General features: G+C 43.3%; 1 protein-coding gene across 2 annotated transcripts; it reads right to left on the reverse strand.

Moving 5' to 3' along the window:
• Window positions 1-28: 28 nt before the first annotated feature.
• On the reverse strand, window positions 29-18,105 carry RNF2 (ring finger protein 2). Of its 2 annotated transcripts, none has more exons than XM_074596844.1 (7): window positions 17,851-18,105; window positions 7,422-7,510; window positions 6,901-7,061; window positions 5,494-5,709; window positions 4,443-4,715; window positions 3,158-3,329; window positions 29-2,219 (listed from the first exon to the last, which is right to left on the reverse strand). In XM_074596844.1, the coding sequence occupies exons 2-7, from the start codon at window positions 7,506-7,508 to the stop codon at window positions 2,118-2,120; spliced, it is 1,011 nt and encodes a 336-aa protein (XP_074452945.1). In that variant the 5' UTR covers window positions 7,509-7,510; window positions 17,851-18,105; the 3' UTR covers window positions 29-2,117. The 2 variants fall into 2 exon arrangements, with proteins under 2 accessions (XP_074452945.1, XP_074452946.1); XM_074596845.1 differs by having other exon boundaries at window positions 17,784-18,012.
• Between the last annotated feature and the right edge of the window lie 631 nt (window positions 18,106-18,736).

Consider the following 18,736-nt stretch of genomic DNA (forward strand, 5'->3'; position numbering starts at 1 on the left):
AAATAAAATAGTTTATAGCACTAAAGAGTCACAGTGCAATCAATGGTTTAATCAAACAACTACATTATATAGATAATATTTAAGGAACATAAATATTCAGTCAATTCACTACAACATGAAAATAAAAGCTTCACATTCTCCCACGCTTTTTAAGGAACTGGGGGACAAAGTGACAGATTGCTCCTAGACAGACCCCTCAGCCTCACTAACACCTCTCGCGTAAGGGCCTGGCCCTTACCTTTGCTATCACAAGGGGAAGGGAAGCTGCAGCTAGTCTAGAAGTTCACCCATAAATTTTAAAGCATTTATAATCGCCACTCCCCTGCCCCCAAGATTCTATTCAGTGGACATGCACTACTAGTCTATACAATGCAACATTTCACCAAAGTCACAAGTAACACACTTCCTTTAAAACTGCCCCCTCTGTGTTCTGTGGGGCCTGAAAACTTCTGTTTCCTGTCACAGAAAAAAAAAGTCTTTCCAGTTAAGAGAAAATAAATTAAGTTACTTAAAGAAGCCTGTGCAGTTTTGACATGGGGCTAAAGCTGAGCTGAAACAGCAGTGGGAATGGACACATATTTACAAGTGCGAGGCTTGAGAGACAGAAGCAATGGAAAGGTGGTAATTCCTCCCCAAGCACCTGAATCCTTGTGTACCACGTGCCAAAACCAGTCTTGGCCATGGGCAAGACAAACCATACGATTTAAAGTATAACACTTCTCAACTACCGATCTGCAACACTTTTTGCTTCCAGCTTCAGGTGCAAAGGGGTGAAGGCTCCATCAGCAAGTCTTACAGCAAAGGGAAGCTCACGGCAACATCACTTCCCTTAAGACAGACTGCTAATAGGTAATTAACCTCCACTAAGCGATGGCAAGGTCCAGAGCAGGGATGAGGAGTTTGACATGCAAATGAACAGCAGCTACTGGACTTCACCCAACAGCCTACTGGCAAGTTCTAAAACTTGAACCTAAATTTAAGACACTAAATGGTAAACTTGTCAAGTACTAAAATTGTCTTCCAAAGTGCTAAGCCACGTTTGTTAAAGCTATGGAAAAAAAAATTTAAAAAAATCTTGGAGCAGCTTATGGTTTTGAAGTCCTCCTTGCTCAAACTGACACCCAAATTAGCTCACAGCTGGGGCAGCACACATTCCATAAAGCAAAGCATTTTGATGTTGCATTATGTCCATGTGCTGGAATTTCTGGGATTTGCTTTAAAAAAAAAAAAAAGTTTTCAGGACAGTTCTTTAGAGAACATTCTGATACATTCATAATAAAAACCTGTTTTATACAGGGACCAGAGCAGGGCTGTACAACTTCCAGATTTTCTTCAGTTGAGCTTGTGAGGCTGAGGTAACACTGCAGCAGGGGCCAGAGGGGAAGCTGCAGGGCACATCGCGATTGGCAGGTTCTACATGTGAAAGAGTGAGGGGTTTACGTTGTTTGGGGTTTTCTTGACTGAAATTCATTGAAAAGCAAACCCATCTCTTGAATCCCCTTGCACTGAAGTATTAAGCCCAGTAAACAGCAAGGTTTTAAGGTGTCAGTTTTCTCAGTACAGCTCTATTTGTTCCCGAGACAATGACTAATAAATCTTTTCTAGGGAATGAGATGAGCTCTAGCTGCAATACTCTTGGAAATAAGTTCTCTACCCATCTTTTATATGGATAACCATTAGCAAATTACAACATTTAACACATTTCTTGGCATATGTTACTATTGAATAGACTGACTTAGCCATCCAATGCTCAATACTTCACAGAGGCTACTGTAACTGTGTCAAATGTATTAGAAATCCAGATTTACCTGGACAAAATTAAGACATTCCAAACTGGAACACTCATTCAGTTATCATGCATTAGAAACAAAAAAGCATGGCAAACACTGGAATGCACTGGACTAGGTCATTTAGTCTCCTAGGGAAAAACCAAAAACCCAAACCAAAGACTAAATTAAATACAACCCAGAATACTGTCTAATCATATTAATAAGTATACGGAGAGAGCCTGAAGGCATCATGTGTATCATCCATGAAGATAATGGTGGTGCCTTCTTGTAATATTAAAGAATTCATAGCTATAAAAAGAGAGTCCCATCTCAGTTTTCCAGCACAGCTTATTTGTGTTCCTTTGTTGGTGCGTAGTACAGTTCCATAGGTTTGTTCACTTTCCAGTACTTCTCACTGACCAGTTCCAAGGAGAATGACCCATTTAATACCTAGAAGAGAACACCCAAACAGAAATGAAAAGAATCTGATGGCTTGCCTGGGTGGTACTTGTAGGAACAGACTACTTAAATCAGAGGAATCCACTGACTTCAAGAAGTCACTGATAATGTGGAATGAGTTATTAGCAAACCACTCGGCATCAAAAAGCAGCAGTGCCAGCTGTTCTGAACTGCCGAGCTCACTGAAACAGCACCAAAACCACTTTTGCAATGTGAATTAGTTCTAAGTAAAGTGGACTTCTGTTTTCCTCTCTGTAAAGAGAGGGAGTAGTAAATGTGTATTGAAAGCAGAAGCATCCTGCTTTTGTCTAAGAGACAATCTGTGGTGATGTTTGAAAGCTGTTTGAAATAGATTCTTATTTCAAAGTGACTGCCTATCTCTTAGCCAGAAGACTTTATTCAGATAAACGCCCAAGTGTAAGACCAGGCTCAGAGTTCAACCTAACTGTGATGTTGCCTTGTTGTTGTACCTGTGTATTCTGAAGTCAGCAACTGAGATTCTTCCCTAAGCGTACTTGGCTGCTCCATAGCAGAGAAGTAGAAGCCTACACAGAAGGGGAGAAACGCTACCTCACAACAGAGGCTTCCTTGGTGCTAGCGCTATCTGCTCCTCCAACAAGATTCTCAGATAAAGTAATATTTTTCCTCTTTGATTCTAACTGTAAAATAATGACATAAGTCAGCTAGCAGTTGCTGGCATCGCTGGATTTTTCCCAAGTAATTTATATGTCTCCTTTTCTATTAACCAAGCTTTTGCTGTGCACATTTTGCCACAAAGGAACTAATCTGCTTCTAAATAAACAACTTGTTGCTATGAATTTTATCCCTAAGCCAACTCAGGAAGAGTCCAGCTGAGTGGATTTTTAATCAAATCTTTATCAAAGCTGTCTTGATGATCAGTTTTGCTCTTAGACAGAACTTCCACTTACAGTGAACTGCCCATTGGCCGTAGCAATGTAAATGGTGTACTGCTTCTCGCTGGCCGTGTCGAGGTTCATCTGGTTTGATTCTCCTTTGCTACGAAGCTCCTCCAAAGCCAATCTCACGGCCAGGTACTTGGACAAGTGATCGACGGTGGCATTGCCTGAGGTCTTGATGTATCTGCAACAACCACCACAACGATAATCAAAGACACTTGAGTTGCAGGCATGGGAAAAAGACATCAGGAACACCCCCAACTATTAAGCATAGCATGTGAAAAGACATGTGAAAGATAGTTCACAAAGAATAATATTAATTGCTTACATGCAAGCAGCTTACCAAATTATATTGTTCCCAAGTGTCCTTACATCTTTGTGACACTTCCCCCACAAGCCCTCCTGCTCTTTGTAGAGGGAAGACAGCACTGTCCTGTCACCTGCTCGCAACGAGAAACCTAAGAACAGGTTGTCGAGGGGTTTCGAGAACTACTCACCACTGCCGAAATCTTCTACACAGAGGTGGAGTCTGAAGTGCCAGGACAGAAAGCTGTAAGGTGCAAGAGCTGTACACGTGACACTGCACCTCATAAAGTTACTCTGCCTTATTGTCTCACTATCCGTTCTCACTTTAATTCTTCACACGAGACTGCAAATGCTGCAGAAGCCTCTCCCAGAAGCTCAGCTTTCTCTTTGCCTTTTAGAACAGCCCCCAGAACTCCCCTGCAATCCCAAACCAAAAAGACAAGCTGGCTGAAACTTATAATATATTTATAGGCACTACAGAGAGATGTCTCATCGGGAGAGAAAGCCAGGAAGAGATCTGAGGAAACGCCACGAAATTGCTCATTGCTGTGATCCAGAACTTGCAGTCTATGCTTGTACTGGATTGTGAAAAAAAATGCCAGGAAAAACTTCCAGCCTCCAACTCCCGCTGACACAAAGCTGCTCCAAAAAATGCTGACACTTACGCAAGGTTTATTTATTCCCAAGGAATCTTATAATAAGTAGAAAGGGGCTGATATACCATCATCTTAGTACCTACTGTGAACTACAGTGCTAGAAACCCTTAAAAAACATCTTCATTTGTGATCAAAGGCTTCAAACAGATTCCTACTGTATTCTTCATGAGAGTTGAGCAGTACCATCTACCTGACTTGCAATGGAAAGGGGCAAAGAGTGCATATGGGAAACAGGATGTGGTATGACTGAAGTAAATCGATTTTAGAAAGCGCCAAGGAGTGGTAGAAGAGAAAAGTCACAGCAGAATACATGAGGAGGACTGGAAGACATTTACCTCGTCTGTGCGCTGTCATCATTCTCCATGAGGGTCGGGTGAGGCCTGAAGACTAATTCGATTTCACTAGCACCATCCATGACGGGGTCTATTGCCACAGTTGTGTTGTTATTGTCCAGTTCTAGCCCAGAATCATCCGAGGTTTTGGTCCTCTTGTTGCTGGGCCCCGCTTCCTGATTGCTGTGCGTTGAGGCATTGCTGCAGTGTGAGCTGTCACCATTGTCTTCTGCTCCGCTGCCATTCTCAATCTGCTGTTTCTTGCCCCTCTGTAGCCTGACCAGAAACCAGGAGGAATGGATGCGGATTAGCATTCGGAATTCACCCAATGTATGGGCCCACACCGCTTGTACAACTCCTCCCACTCTCTGTCATGCCAGAAATAACACACATGCATGCACAAGCACTAAACTAAATGTTTCAGAGATATTTAAAAAAAAAAATTTTTAAAAATTCATTTTTTCTTATAAAAAGACACTCAGAAACGAGGCAACGGATTTTTTCCTATCCCTCAAACACCTTTGAGACACATTTTAAGATCATTTTTAACTTCATACAGTTCATTTCCACGCAATTTTAGACCATTATTTTCATCTAAATATGAATCCACGTGATGAAAAATATAAATCACACCGTGCTTCACTACAACAAAGCTTAGGGCCTCTTTCCCAGTTGATTATCTCAGGTTTAAATGCACACCCAGAATTTCAATACCGCATAAACATATATTCCAGCCTTGTGAATTAAGTCACAACTAAAACTTAAATTCTGGCATTATATGCAGCTATTTGGATGTAATGGTAATATGTTGGTACAGGATTCATTGTATTACGGTTAATTATCAGAGACATGATGGCCATAATTTGGTAAATCTAAACTGAAATCTGTCTGCAGGGACTGATACAAAGGTTTCTATTAGTAGACAAAAGGTTAAAAATTATTTCGGCAGACTTCAGAGGAGAGAAGAGGCGTCTCAAGGTGTACAGGGAGTGAGGACAGAGGGTGTATTTTCAGCGTTGAGGTTACATGTGGACAAATAACGGGGATTACGTACCTGTTCATAGCCTGAATCTTTAATCCCTCCTCGATGCTGTGACTTAAAGCTTGCTGGTTGTTGTGCTTGCTGATTCTGGCGAGCACCCTCTCCTGATGAGCTTCGTATTCATCTCGGCTTGGATAAATTTTACTGATGAGAGCATCAAAATTGGGATCTGGTCTCAGTGATCTCTTTGAAACTAGCTTTTTACGACAGGTGGGACACTCTTTGTTGCTGGATATGAAGAAGGAGGAACAAAACAATACTGACTCTGGCAAGAACAAAAGTCTGCCCTAATGCCACAATTCTTAGTCAAAGTGCTCACTAATACTCAATATTTATAGTAAATCTGGAATGGGGCTTCTATCTATCTTCTATTTAGTTCCAGATATTTAAACAAAACCCCCAAACATGTATCTCCCTGCTTCATTTTTTTTTTCAAAGTATGTTTTAGCAAACTGTATTTAGATTGAAGAGTTCAGAGAGTTCCACTCCACTTTAATCTTCTGGCTTGATTTTCACCTAGAAAAAAATCTGCATGTCTAGCAGAAATTATATTAAGGCATAGTCTTTCTAGCACTCCCAGGACAAAACAAAGATTAAGGAACCTATTATATAGTTCAAGCACTAATTACCGGGAAAACTAAACCAGTTTTGTCCTTCTTACCATTTTGTTCTCATTTAACTAAAAGTTAACAAGTTCACACAATTTTTTTTCCTGTAAGAGGAAGAGGTTTCAATAGCTGAAACACTGGCGTCTTTACCTCTGATAGTTTTCTTGGTTCTCTCTAATGTATTTTTACTAATTACTCATCAGAATTTCCACAGGCACAGCAAATTAAGTGGCACCTCTGAACACAGGTAACTGCCATTATCAGAAAAAGATACATCATTGACTTAATTGCTGTTGGTTACCTCAGAATTCTGTTGCTTTTGGGAAAACATGGACTTGTAATTGAAGAATACAACCAAAATTATTTGTACTTTAGCACAAGTTGTTTCAGTAGTGAAGCCTGGAAGTAGGACTACTGCTGAAAGGCCACACGATTTGCAATTTATTATTAGGAAAAGGAAGAAGAAGGGAAACGAGACGCATTTTTGTAAGTAATGTAGTATAGTTTTGTTTTGCTGTTACTGGATCTAAAAGAAAAAAAGAAAAATGGGAAAAAGAAGAGAAAAGGGGTTTTCAACTCCTTGCAAAAAATGAAGTTATGGCATGATTTTTCATACAAGGAAAAAGCCAGCTCTGCTGCCACTGATGGCTGAACACAAAAGAATGAAATATGAAAGGTGGGCCACGCGTTCAGAAACTTGCAGTGCAGAGGCACGCAACCCTTCCACAACACCACCCAGGGCTTAAAGGATTTCCTTGATCACATTTTCATCTAAAGTGAATCCCTCTTCCCTGCAATAATGTGTACATACCCACTCCTGAGGGCTGTAATGATGCAGTCAGCACAGAAGCGATGCAAACATTCTTTTGTCGTCATGGTGTTCTTCAACATATCCAGACAGATGGGACACATCAGTTCACTGTGCAGGCTCCTCGGTGACACCACTATTTCCAAGCCATCAGTGATCGCTTCCTAGCGTGGGATAAAGTAAAAGGTCTTTAGTGGAATTCAACTTCCTCACGGAGATTGCATGTTTTACTAGTCTTTTAGAGGAAACACAGTAAAAAGACAAAATGAGACACATACACAACCGCATCAAACACACCACTAAAGAAAAGAATGAAAGAGAGAAAGATCAAACATCTTTTTTTTTTTTTTAATATGATGGGAAACGGATTTTTTAGTGAGGAATTTTAAAAAAAAAAATTCTATAATTTAGAATAGGCAGTTAAGACTCATAAAGGAAAAACAAAATCTTAAACATCGAGTTTCAAGTTCTAGAAAGTATTAAAGCAGCCATGCCATAGAGGACAGCTCTTTAGCACGTATTACCTGAGGCGTTCGTTGCAATTCGTACAAACTGAGCTCCCACGTTTTGCTCAAAGGTTGCGTCCCATTCGTCTGCACGGCTTGAGACATGGCTGGGAAATAAAAGAGAGAAAGTTGGATGCTCAGGAACAGGACCAGCTCCCTGTCCCGAGCAAGTGAGGCGGCCCCGGGTCTGTACAGACACCACGGTCTCTGTGCCAACACGGCAGAAGTACGGGGTGAACACTTGTACATCCCCGTAGCAGGCTCCGCTGCATTACACAGGGATAATCCCAGGCTCCGTACACTCCAGAGGAACCGAGGGAGTCAGCCAGCTGTGAACACGCTGCAAAAAGTAATTAAGGTTGTTAAACAAAAGTGACACAGAACTGAAGGCCATAAAGCTTTGGCCGGGTGGTGCAAAAGCTGCAAATGCCACCTGATGTGGAAAATGTTAATAAACCATCCACTGACAAACACGGAAACGGGTCAAGTAGGATCTGCTTGCTAACCGAGTGGAAGGGCAGAGTTATGCACGCACCCAGAAAACTAGCTAAACGCGGCCACTGGAAGCATGCTATAGTGCCTTTCTTTTTCCTCCTGAAAATCCAGCGCTAAGGGTTTCCAGTTGGGAGTTTAGAGAATACTGAGAGATCAAGTTACACCCAGGCACTGGGTAATCTCACTCAAGAGCTGCGGTTCTCCTCTGCAATCCTGCTGGGCGTTGGTGGATGTGCACCTGATCTGCAACAGCATTTTTGGGGGGGTGAGGGGTGGTGAGGTGGTGGTGGGGTGTGAGTCAAAAGTTTTTAAGTTTCAGAAACACAAAATACACACAGTATCAGGGTTTCGCTCATTTTTTGTATCAGTAGTGGCAGATGGGCATTCCTGGAAATGGACAGGGCTAAAAATAACTGCATTCAACAGAATGATGCACCCATCAAAATTTGGGGATTATTGTATGAGGTGAGACAAAACTACTACCCATGATCACTGCAGACATGTGAAAGAAAGTCAGGTCAAAACGACAGAAGAAAACGATGTTTCTGAACAGAAAATACTTTCACACGAGGGGAAAGAGGACAATCCTCCCCATTGCTCCAAAATCCCCTGTCTTGAAGCAGGAAAACTTATCCCAGACTGTGCGATGTGTTTAAAAATAAAATGTAACCATATAAGAGGCAAGATCACAGTTGCAGACATTTCTACTAGGTGGAAAAAGCAGAAGGGCTCTCTTCATTACTTTTATCACTTTTTTAAAAACCTAGGTTTGTATTTCCAGACCTTTCAAATCAGCAGCCAAATGTAGAGTCTATCGGCACCTACCAGGTACGTTATAATCCAATTTCCAATTCATCAAGTTCTGTATGAAAAGGGTCAGCCTCTCTGGAGAACAAGGTTACTTTATAAGCTTTAATTAATTGTTGAGAGAAAAGCAAGAGAAGCAGTGCAGAAAACATTATTATATCTACTTTTACCCAGGCACAGAAATCAGAGTTTTCTCACCTTATGAAAAAAGGGGGAGGGGACAAAAAAACCTGACGTAAAACGGCCACATCCACTATTATGTCTAATAAGTAATAACGGTCTGAAGAGGCAACAAAAGAAATAATTAGGAGATGACAGACCATCAACTCCAATTTTTACTATATAAATATTGTGCCCTAAAATTCAGTTTACTTGGCATAAGAGACATGTTCCTCTGTGTGGATCAGAAAAGTAAGATGTCCAGTTAGGACCTTACCTCCCTGTTAAGTGACCAGCTGCCACAACCCCGCTGCAGCCTTTCAGCTCCCAGTCTGGCCAAGAACCGGACCATCCCATCAGGATTCTGGGGATTTTATTTAAGTTATTCAGAGATATGAATTTAATGACAGTATTAAGCGTACCAGGGAAGTGTACTAGTAGGAAAGAAAGGAAAGAGTATTTCTTTGTATTCTAATTTCCACTATTATTTAAGGTAATTCTGGGCATACGGGAAGCCAAGTCCTTTGGGGTAAGGATTTTTCTTATGTGTTGTTGCCAGTCGGTTGTTCTAACAGTCCCCCAACATTATTATTCTGCGTCTGCGCTGGATACTACTCTTCAGTGCTTTTAAAGCTGACACATAAAATTATTTATCATTTCAACTACTGAGAGAAAGTTGTGAAGCTGCTAATCATCCACACCCTTCCCAAAATCTGCTGAAGCGCACAGACTGTGGGAGATTAAGACAACTAAATCCCAGTAATTCCAACCTCTCTTAAGCGAAAAGCCTGCTCCCAACATCACACAGCTCCATCACAGCAAAGAACCTGTCTGAGCAGCCCCATAGCAAAGAGATCATCGCATGCACAAGTCACATCTTGCCTAAACTCATGTGCTTACACTTGCTAACACAGAACTGCAGCTCTCCGGGTGCCAGACCGTCAGCAAACCTATCAATCTGGAGAACAAGTGTATTAACGCTCTCATTTATATTGCATCCTTGCCTACAAGCCCGAGGCCACGCTGCAGAAGACACGGTACAAGTGTCGTGATAAATAATTGACCAGCTTTATTCTAAAGGCTTCTAATCTGAGATGCTGAGTGCTTCATTCTCACCCTAAGGTCTGCAGTAAAAGCACTTTCACCTTTTAAGAGGAAAAATACCGGCCTTAAAGCGAAAAGCTGGAGAGATACACATACTCCATTTTATGACTAGCAAACACCTCCTCTCCTCTAGTATGTACAAAGCTGAAATCTGTGGAAACATGGTAAATTCAAACACGTGGAGCCCCCTGCCAAGAAAAAAAAAAAAATAAAAAAAAAATCCCATTACACCACCGCATGGAGCTTTTAATCTGCTAGATGATGAACAAATAAGCCTCCTTAGTTTTCTTCCCTGTTCCCCTACCATTTCCAGATCTGTATTGGGCCTGAGTGTTGACTGAAACGTTTTGATCAATTATATCAATATAGCCCCACCATGGCTGAGATATAATAAAACCAGAAAACTAACATTAAAAAAACCACAAATTTTACTTTCAGATGGGCACATCCAACTCCCACTGGACATCAGATAAATGATCGATGGGCACAATGAAGAAGTTACTAATAATTATTTGTACATACATGAGTGCCAGATGTTCCCCACACTCAAGGTTGTGCCAAGTTCTACATTTAAAGTACAAATCCAACCTGTTCTATATGAAAAAATAACATATTCTCCTTTTCTTTATAGTATTGTGTCACCAGAATGTGTATTAGAAGTTATAAGTAAGCATTTCTACAGGCTGCTTGAAAGCACCTAATGTTTCAGACAGTTTGGCAGATTCTCTCATTTGGCACTTAAAATTGAGTCTAGATTTCTCAAAATGTGAAGCTCATTGAAATCCATTGTAAAGGTCACACTAGAAAGATTCACACTTTTTAGTCTTATCCCATTACTTTCAATAACAAAGCTTTTCATCTAGAAGACACTCGACTACATGAGAAGTTACTTTATGGCACTCAATACTGGAAGTACATAAAAATGAGGGAACCTGTGTTTATTCCCAAAGCAAGTATTAGAAAGCTCTGCATTTTCAGATGGTCAAACTGATAAATTCAAAGTTTGTCGGTCTATAAAGAGCAGTTAGCAAAGAGAGACAACCTAATTTCTGCCCTAGAGCGCTACAGGCAAGGAGGGGAAAAAAAAGAAAAAAAAGGTTGTATAATTAATTCAAGACCACAGACTCAAAACCATCCCAAAGCAGCCAATAAAACCGAGGAATGCAGAGAAACCTGAGGCAGTGGCACAGTTTAACAGCCTCAGCAGTGGGTAACGCTACAGACATTTTCCCAACATGATTGTCCCTCTCAATCACACTAGTTCTGAGTTTTTAGATTTCCTGATAACTAGTCCCAAGCTTCCATTTTCCACAACCTGCCCCATAAATCTAATAGGCACTTTTCTTCATCATAGAAAAAAAAACAACAATCCTTCCTTGAAACCCAAGTACCACCACCTGATGTTGTAATTAAGGAACAGCCAGCAGGCTACGGACAGATGACATCTGACAGAGGGGGGAAAAAGATACTACTACTGGCATTTCTGCAACACACTACCTTGCTAGCGCTTGGGCTTTTACAGTCTCTTCACTGTAGTTATTCTCCTAAGGAAGAAAGTGGTTTTGCCTGGTGCCTCGAGATGCGACGTCTTCCAGTTAATTGCCATTCACCATTTACTGGACCTGAAATGAAGCGCTGCGGGGAGTGTGGCAGCATTTCCACTCTGGCCCTCGAGCTGCTCGTCCCTGCCCTTTAGAAACATTGGTGCTGTGACCTCACACAAACCATCTGCCACACACATGTACACCTAGGGAAGAATCCAATCAATCTAGCCCTAACAGAAGTGACCAGAGAGAGAGAATCTTCCCATTTTAGATATCAAAAGCATTAAGAAAAAAAATAATATCAAATTAAACTTTTGATCATACTCAAGGCTCTTTTCTCCCAGTGTTAAGAAGAGTCATGTACTTTTGGACATGACAGAAGTATGTGATTTTAAGTTGGTGCTTGTCTGTACATTTATAGCAGTAAAGTATAATAGCCTATAAGCACTGTATGTCCATGTACATTGCTCTTACGTAGCTGATGCTCCAATTCGAGTTTTATTCTAATGAGTTCTGTTCCCTGCTAGGGGTATCACCAGCCTTTTCACTGAGGTCAGTAACCTCAGTCCTTAGTGTTCAACTTTTATTTACAGTTCCATATCATACCCTCCCAGACATCTCCTGAGCTACAAAAATGGTAATACACGAAATTATCACATTTGCAGAGAGCACTCTATATATCATGTTAGCTGCCTCCAGGTAGTCCAGAATTCACCCATCTTCCTCTAGCTGTCATACCTCTAAATGTACAAACTCATCACATTCCAAACCCAGCATATTCCTAAACTAAAAAGCTTAGATTTTTTCCCTCTCGGAGGGATTAATTAGAAAAATTTTGAGGTTTTGGTACAAAAGAAAAAGCAAACATTGCCCACTGTTCTAATGCAACAGGAAGTAAAATTATTTTAATCATTACAGCTAAAAAATCCTGGTACTTACCTTTTCACACAATATATATTTTGTCCAAAGTGAGTACTAAAATATGATACAACAGTAGCACCTCCTGCCAGGAGTAAACACAAACCTGTTAGAGGAACAGTACCTTTTCACTCCTCATGTGGGCAAACAAATCAGACAAATGCTTGACTTAAAATTTGCCAAAGACCTTTGCCAACAATTCCTATGAAAAGGAAAACAGCCATTACCAAGCCATGATTTAGCGCTGTGAAGTACCAATATTAAGCAGAACTCTGTGGGGGTGTGAGTAGGATTGCCATTTTCTCTGTTATTTATTAAATTTTATGTAAAGTTTCTCATATTGTGAAGCATGCTACTGTAGTTCTTAATAAAGTTCTTAAGCTCTTAGAGTTAAATCAACCTTAGACTTCAGAATTAACAACCAACTGTGAAGGAGAAAAGCAAAAATGCCTTCCTAAAATCCTGCCTAAAATTCATTGCAGTGCTGGATCAGATCAGAGGAGGAGGGATAAGAGATTGAGAATTTGTGGGAGCAAACAAAAGTAAACCTTCAAACTCCAGAAAAGGTGAATCTGTCACAACAACTAAACACATACAAACAGGCCGGGAATAATACATATTGCCTTAGGATATTTTTAATCAGACTTATTTTTTTTTTTTGGTCCCTTTTTAAATTAATTGTCTAGTAGCATGTTTAGAGTGCACTGCACCTCACAGTGTGCAGTAAAAGACCACGTTTACGTGGATGTGACTGTCTGAAAATACCCCATGCCCTGCTACTGTGGAGTGTACCCCCTTGCCACTGAATTACGCTTCACAACCAGTGCTTTGTTTTTACAGTAATTTCTTACCCTGGTACATTTTTTTGAGGAGAACCAATTTCTTGCTGTCTCCCTGAAATAACAGCTGCAGAAAGCAAGAACTGACCACTCTAATCAATAAGGTTAAGTTTGATGATTTCAGCAACCCTGTTGCTAGCCTTTTAGTTTGTTGTACGTTTTAACAGGAATCCTATGAACATACTTGCTCTCCAAACCAAATGATCTTTCCCATCTCCACAAATGCTGTTACTAATTCAGCAGCAAAGGTTAAGTCTCTAGAAAACTAATCTTCTACTTTGAGTTTTTACACTGGGAACGTGGAGAAATGCAGTCCTTGACTGATAACTGTGCTGGTAGAAATCACTTACATAGCTACAGTTACATCAGGAAAACAAAAAAAAAAAAAACAACACCACAGCACAGCTGTTTGTTACCCAACAGCTCAGCACTTTTGATGGTGATAATGAAACACACTGCTTCAATTTCACCTTCAGGACTTTGCAGTTTTAATACAACACTCTGCTCACCCAGATAAAAAACTCCTGACAGAGGTATGTGTAGTCAAAGCTTTCATGTTCCTTCCTGACAGTTGTGGTGGTGTCAGGCACTGTGATCATCAAAACTTGCACTCTGTTCCACTGGGAAGGGTACCTTCAATAGGATCTTAATAAACAGGAGCTACAGAGCTAATATATTGCTTCCTTAGTTCATGTGTTAAGAGCACTCTTCAGGGCTGTACCTGCTGCTCCCCCCACTGCAGACCAGCTCACTCACCACCCAGTTGCCGAGACAGCGTAAAACTGAAGGCACGTTGAAATTAGCAGGCTGGACCCTGAACTGCAATCCTTTAGGAGCCAGCACAGATCTGCTTCCACTTCCACTGGGAAACCAGCATGGGTTTGTTATGTTTCATTGCACCAGCAGAAAAAATGAAAGCCTGCTCATTGGCTCCTTGGACTTCTGCTCTGGCTGCTTTGTTACAGTGCTATTGGATCCAAGATGCTTCTAAACAAATTTTAAGAAACATCATAGAAGCTCAAGCCAAATATACTGTACATAGGTGTACTGCTCTCCCCAGGCAACTGTGATTGCATTAAGTGAGACACTTTGTTATTCTTCCCTTCAGCATACCTACCATCCATCACATTTATTAATACAAATGGCAGTAAGCAGTAGTATTCTAATGAGTTTATATTGTGGGAGAAATTCTGAGACTATCAGATCAAGACATACGCTTGGGTTTGAGTTTTTCCAGAGCTATGTTAGCCACAAAAATTTCTCACCTGCTTACCAGTTATCATAGTGGACCTAGCTACAACCAATAGCGATATAAATTTCTTAATGAGAACAAATGACAGCTTGGTTATTAATAAACAGGAAATAAACTCCCCCACAACACTTGCGAGACAAAAAGAAAGATTCAAGTCATCGTATGCATGATTGACTTAGTAGCTACAATAAATATATAGAAAAAAAATTGTTAATTTGGCAACCAGACAGCTTTCGTCTAAAGCTGGGTGACAGCTAACAACAATTTGTGTTCTAAGGAGTCTCTGTCAGATAAAACTGTATATTTTGTAAACTACTGCAGGAGCAATACTTACACAGTTTAAACCTGGTAATCATCCAAAATAGTTTAATGTTATCCCTGAGCGGTAAAGAGTAAAGAATGGATTAGGTTTTTAATTAGCTAGCAGCATACTACTGCTAACTCCCAGCTGTTCACAAGAGAGCTCCACGATCCAGAAGTGGGGGGAAGGCAGACAGGGATAATTCCTAAAATATTTCTCCACTGCAACAAGTCTAAACAGGTCCATAATATGGAACGCTGCTTATTCCTCAGAAAATTAAGAATTTAAGGTCAGCTACAAAGGCCAGTTATTTTCATCAACAAGCAGAACCAAGGTTAAACTCAATAACATCCCTTTTCCAATCTCTTTCCTCTCTGTTTGCATTATTATTAAACTGCTGATCTATTCAGTAAAATATAGGTAATGGGTATTTAAGCAAAAAAAAAAAAAAAAAAAAAATTGAAGGAATCCCTTTACTCTGATGCTTCTTTCATACACGTTCTTTGAAATTGTGCTTCAGTAAGAGTAGACCCAGTGCTCCTTCTAAGAAAAATACAACTGAACAGTTGTAGACTTAAGTCTAATTTTTCAGGCTCCCTTTTCCCCATGCCTTCCCCCCCCCCCCGCATCCTTTTTATTAAGCAAAGAGAAATATTTAAAGGAAGCCAAAGAAATCAACATACCCCAACATCTATTTCACATATAAGACTGATGGCTTTCCTGCAGGTGCCAAACGTATTTCTGTTTCATGATAATACAGCCCTGAAAATGCCAGAATTCTGCTCTAACCACCCAAGATGCCCAACCAAGTTTTAAACTCAACGTATTACCATGTATCACTCTTAAAACACAAAGTGTCATTGACAAAGGGAGCCTGATGCAATTTATTTCACTGGAATTGCGTATTATTTCAACTCTACAACATGCCCGGCAGTGCTTTTCTTGGCAGCTGCAGTAGGGCTGGTGTGTTTCAAAGGTTTGAAGCCAAAGGTCAATATTTTGGCCACTGAAGAAATTAAAAAAAAAAATCCAATGCAAAATCTATGTCCTATTATTATTATGAAGCTGAATGCAGAAAATAATAAGGCATTTATTAAACATTGCAAATAACAATTTGTGGTGTCAATAAGGTCTAAAGATGTTAGAAACTTATTTAAGTATCACTGAAGTGATACAGAGTCAGATCTAGCCACAAAGCTTGTTACCTGACACTGTAGCTCATGCTATTATCTGCCCAGTGAAAATTCCTCCCGTCTCCAAACAATTAGCAAAGCTAATCCCTCCAACAAGTATATCTTTTAATGCAAAACATACTACTTATCAATACCTGCTACTGTGAGAGTAAGTGCCTCTGTCTTAGCTGACAAGTTGAATGCCAGCTCTGAGCTTGACAAGATGTATAAAAATGTCAAATTATCTCATTACAAAAGTTTTTAATGAAAACATAGATGAATACAAATGAGAGCACCTCTGCAGGGAACTCCTATGAAAAATCGAATCTTTGTCACTGGATGAATGACATATTTGATTAAAGAATTTTCCCCAAGCAAAAATAATTTCACCCGCACACCAGTCATGTTTTTTCAAATGCAAGCAATTTCCTTTAATCCTTAAAAGCCTGCGTGCAATGCATAGTTATTACACAGAGCTATAACCACTTCCAAACAGGACTGGATTATGATTTATCATACTGGAAATCATCTTTCTCCACTAGCCGTCCTCTGGATTTCTATGGAATTAGGCACTTGATACAATTATTTTCCATAGAAGATGGTCTGAAAAGCAAATAGCTTAACAAAAATCCTAAGAAGAACACTGCTCAGAGTGTTTGTTTCACATATACGCTATGCCACGGGGTGGGTCCAAGGAAGCCAAATTATTTTGAAGAGCCAGCTATCACAGAGTATAAAAGTTGGCAAGAAACAGGTGCTAAATTCGCATCAGAAGTGATGAGAGCGAGTGTGAAGGGAGGAGACACAGCTACAGCTCCCAACGCAGTGTCTTTCTCCAACTGATGCCCTGCTGGGAACGATGACATTTTCACAAGAGCAGTCAGGTCGTTCCCAGTATCAGTTTATCAGCATCATGCCTTGCAGGTACTGTTCAGCACGGTGATGCGCACAGGCTTTAAAAGAAACAAAAGACTCGGAATGCAGTGCAATAAATCATATTGAGTACTGTATTTCAAGCAGGGGCAATTTATAACAACAACAATAATGGCTCGTGACTCCGTTAATCAGCTCTCCCTTCCCAAGGAAGGCATTTGGCAATGCCTCGCTCTCTGGGTCGGTGTTACGGTATGCGGTTGTGGTATGGAGCTGTGTGAGGTACCTCTCCCTGCAGCTTCCAGAGTGTGCGTGTGCGTGAACACGTATGTGTGTGTGTGTGTATATATATATATGTCCCCGCACCTTAGGGCTCCGCGGCCACACGCCGCTCCGCCGGGGCCGCCTCGGGGCTTGCGGAGCTCCCGGCAGCACCGCCGAAGGCACCAGGCTCAGGGGGAGACGAAGGGGACCGGGCACCTGCCGCGGCCCCGGCAGCCCCCCCAGCATACGGGGCCGGTAAGCGGGGGGCGAGCAGTCGCGGCCCGGGGGTGGGGTGGTGGTGGGGGGGAGCGCCTGACAGAAACTCAGGGCGAGCACACCCACCTGCGCCGCGACTGCCCGGCCGGGGCCGGGGGAGCCTGGCCGCGGCTCCTCCCCGGACAGTCCCCCAGCCTGGGGGGAGCCCACTGTGGGACACCCCCCGCCATGGCAATCACATCAGGAAGGCACAGCCCCTCCTCTGCTCACCCCACACCAAGGTCGGGCACCGCGCCCAGCACCAGACGCCCCACTGGGACACCACCGGCCGCAGCCGGCGACTCCGCACCCTCCCCTACCCCACTAGGGGGAGGGACCCGGCGGTGGCGACCGCGACCGCAGCCGCCCCGGCCCCCGCCCGCCACCCTGCGCTCACCGCCCGCCGGGCACCCGCCTCAGGCCGCCGCGCCGCTCGCTCGCTCCCTCCCGTCACCGTCTCTCACCGGCAAAGAAGCCGCAGCCCCAGCAGCACAATATGGCGAGCAGCAGCCTCCGCAATGGAGCTCGGGAAATAGAGGGGAGTTACATATTCATGGCCGGGGCTGGGCAGGGGGAGCGCGGATGGGGCTGCCGAAACCGGGCCGCCCAGCGCCCTCCTCCCTCCCTCCCCGCCGGCGTTCGTCGGTGGCTGGGGGCCGCTCGCTCCTTTCCCCGCCTTCCCCACACCTCCGCTGCGGCCGCCCGGCCCCCCACTCCCCGCCGGCGTTCGGCGGTGGCTGGGGGCCGCTCGCTCCTTTCCCCGCCTTCCCCACACCTCCGCTGCGGCCGCCCGGCCCCCCACTCTCCGCCGCCTGTCAGCGCCGCGCTCCCACTCCCCTTCTCCCTCCGGGCGATGCGGCACCCAGCCCGGCGGGGCTCCCCGCCGCCGCCCTCCTTTACCTCAGCCCCGCCGGTCCTGCTCTCCCGCCCCACGGCCCCTCTCCATGAACGGCCCGCCCTGGCGCGAAGCCCTCTAGCCAGCCGCGGCCCCCTGCCCTGAACCGGCGCCGCAGGCCTGGAGCGACGCCAGCCGCCAGCGGTGTCGCCCGGCGGGAGGGGACCGGGACCGGGGCCGGGGGGCGGGCGGGCGGGCGCCCTCCCTGAGGTAAAGCCACAGTGGGCGAGCAGTGCGATCTCCTATTTTCCCCTCAGCGCTGCCGAGTAGGGGGTGGGGGCGGCGGGGCTGAGCCTCCCGCAGCCCCGGTGCCCGCCCGGGAGCTGGCGGGTCGGCGTGAGGCGGTGCGGGTACCTCCGTGAGGAGAGAGGCCGGCGGGATGGCGGCGGTGTCCTCGCTGAAGCCCAGACTGACACCGAGCGGTCGCTGGTGTCTCATCCCGAGGTGAAGTGATG

This window comes from Larus michahellis, chromosome 8, assembly GCF_964199755.1.
Source record: "Larus michahellis chromosome 8, bLarMic1.1, whole genome shotgun sequence".
Classification (NCBI taxonomy): Eukaryota; Metazoa; Chordata; class Aves; order Charadriiformes; family Laridae; genus Larus; species Larus michahellis.

Bases quoted from the DNA above. Each gene is read 5' to 3' on its own strand.
- RNF2 (XM_074596844.1), bottom strand. From the start codon at position 7,508: ATGTCTCAAGCCGTGCAGACGAATGGGACGCAACCTTTGAGCAAAACG. The intron at 3,330-4,442 runs GTAAATGTCTTC...TGGTTGTTGCAG, and splicing joins GATGACAGCGCACAGACGAG to ATACATCAAGACCTCAGGCA. The intron at 2,220-3,157 runs GTAAGTGGAAGT...GTTCTCTTCTAG, and splicing joins CGGCCAATGGGCAGTTCACT to GTATTAAATGGGTCATTCTC.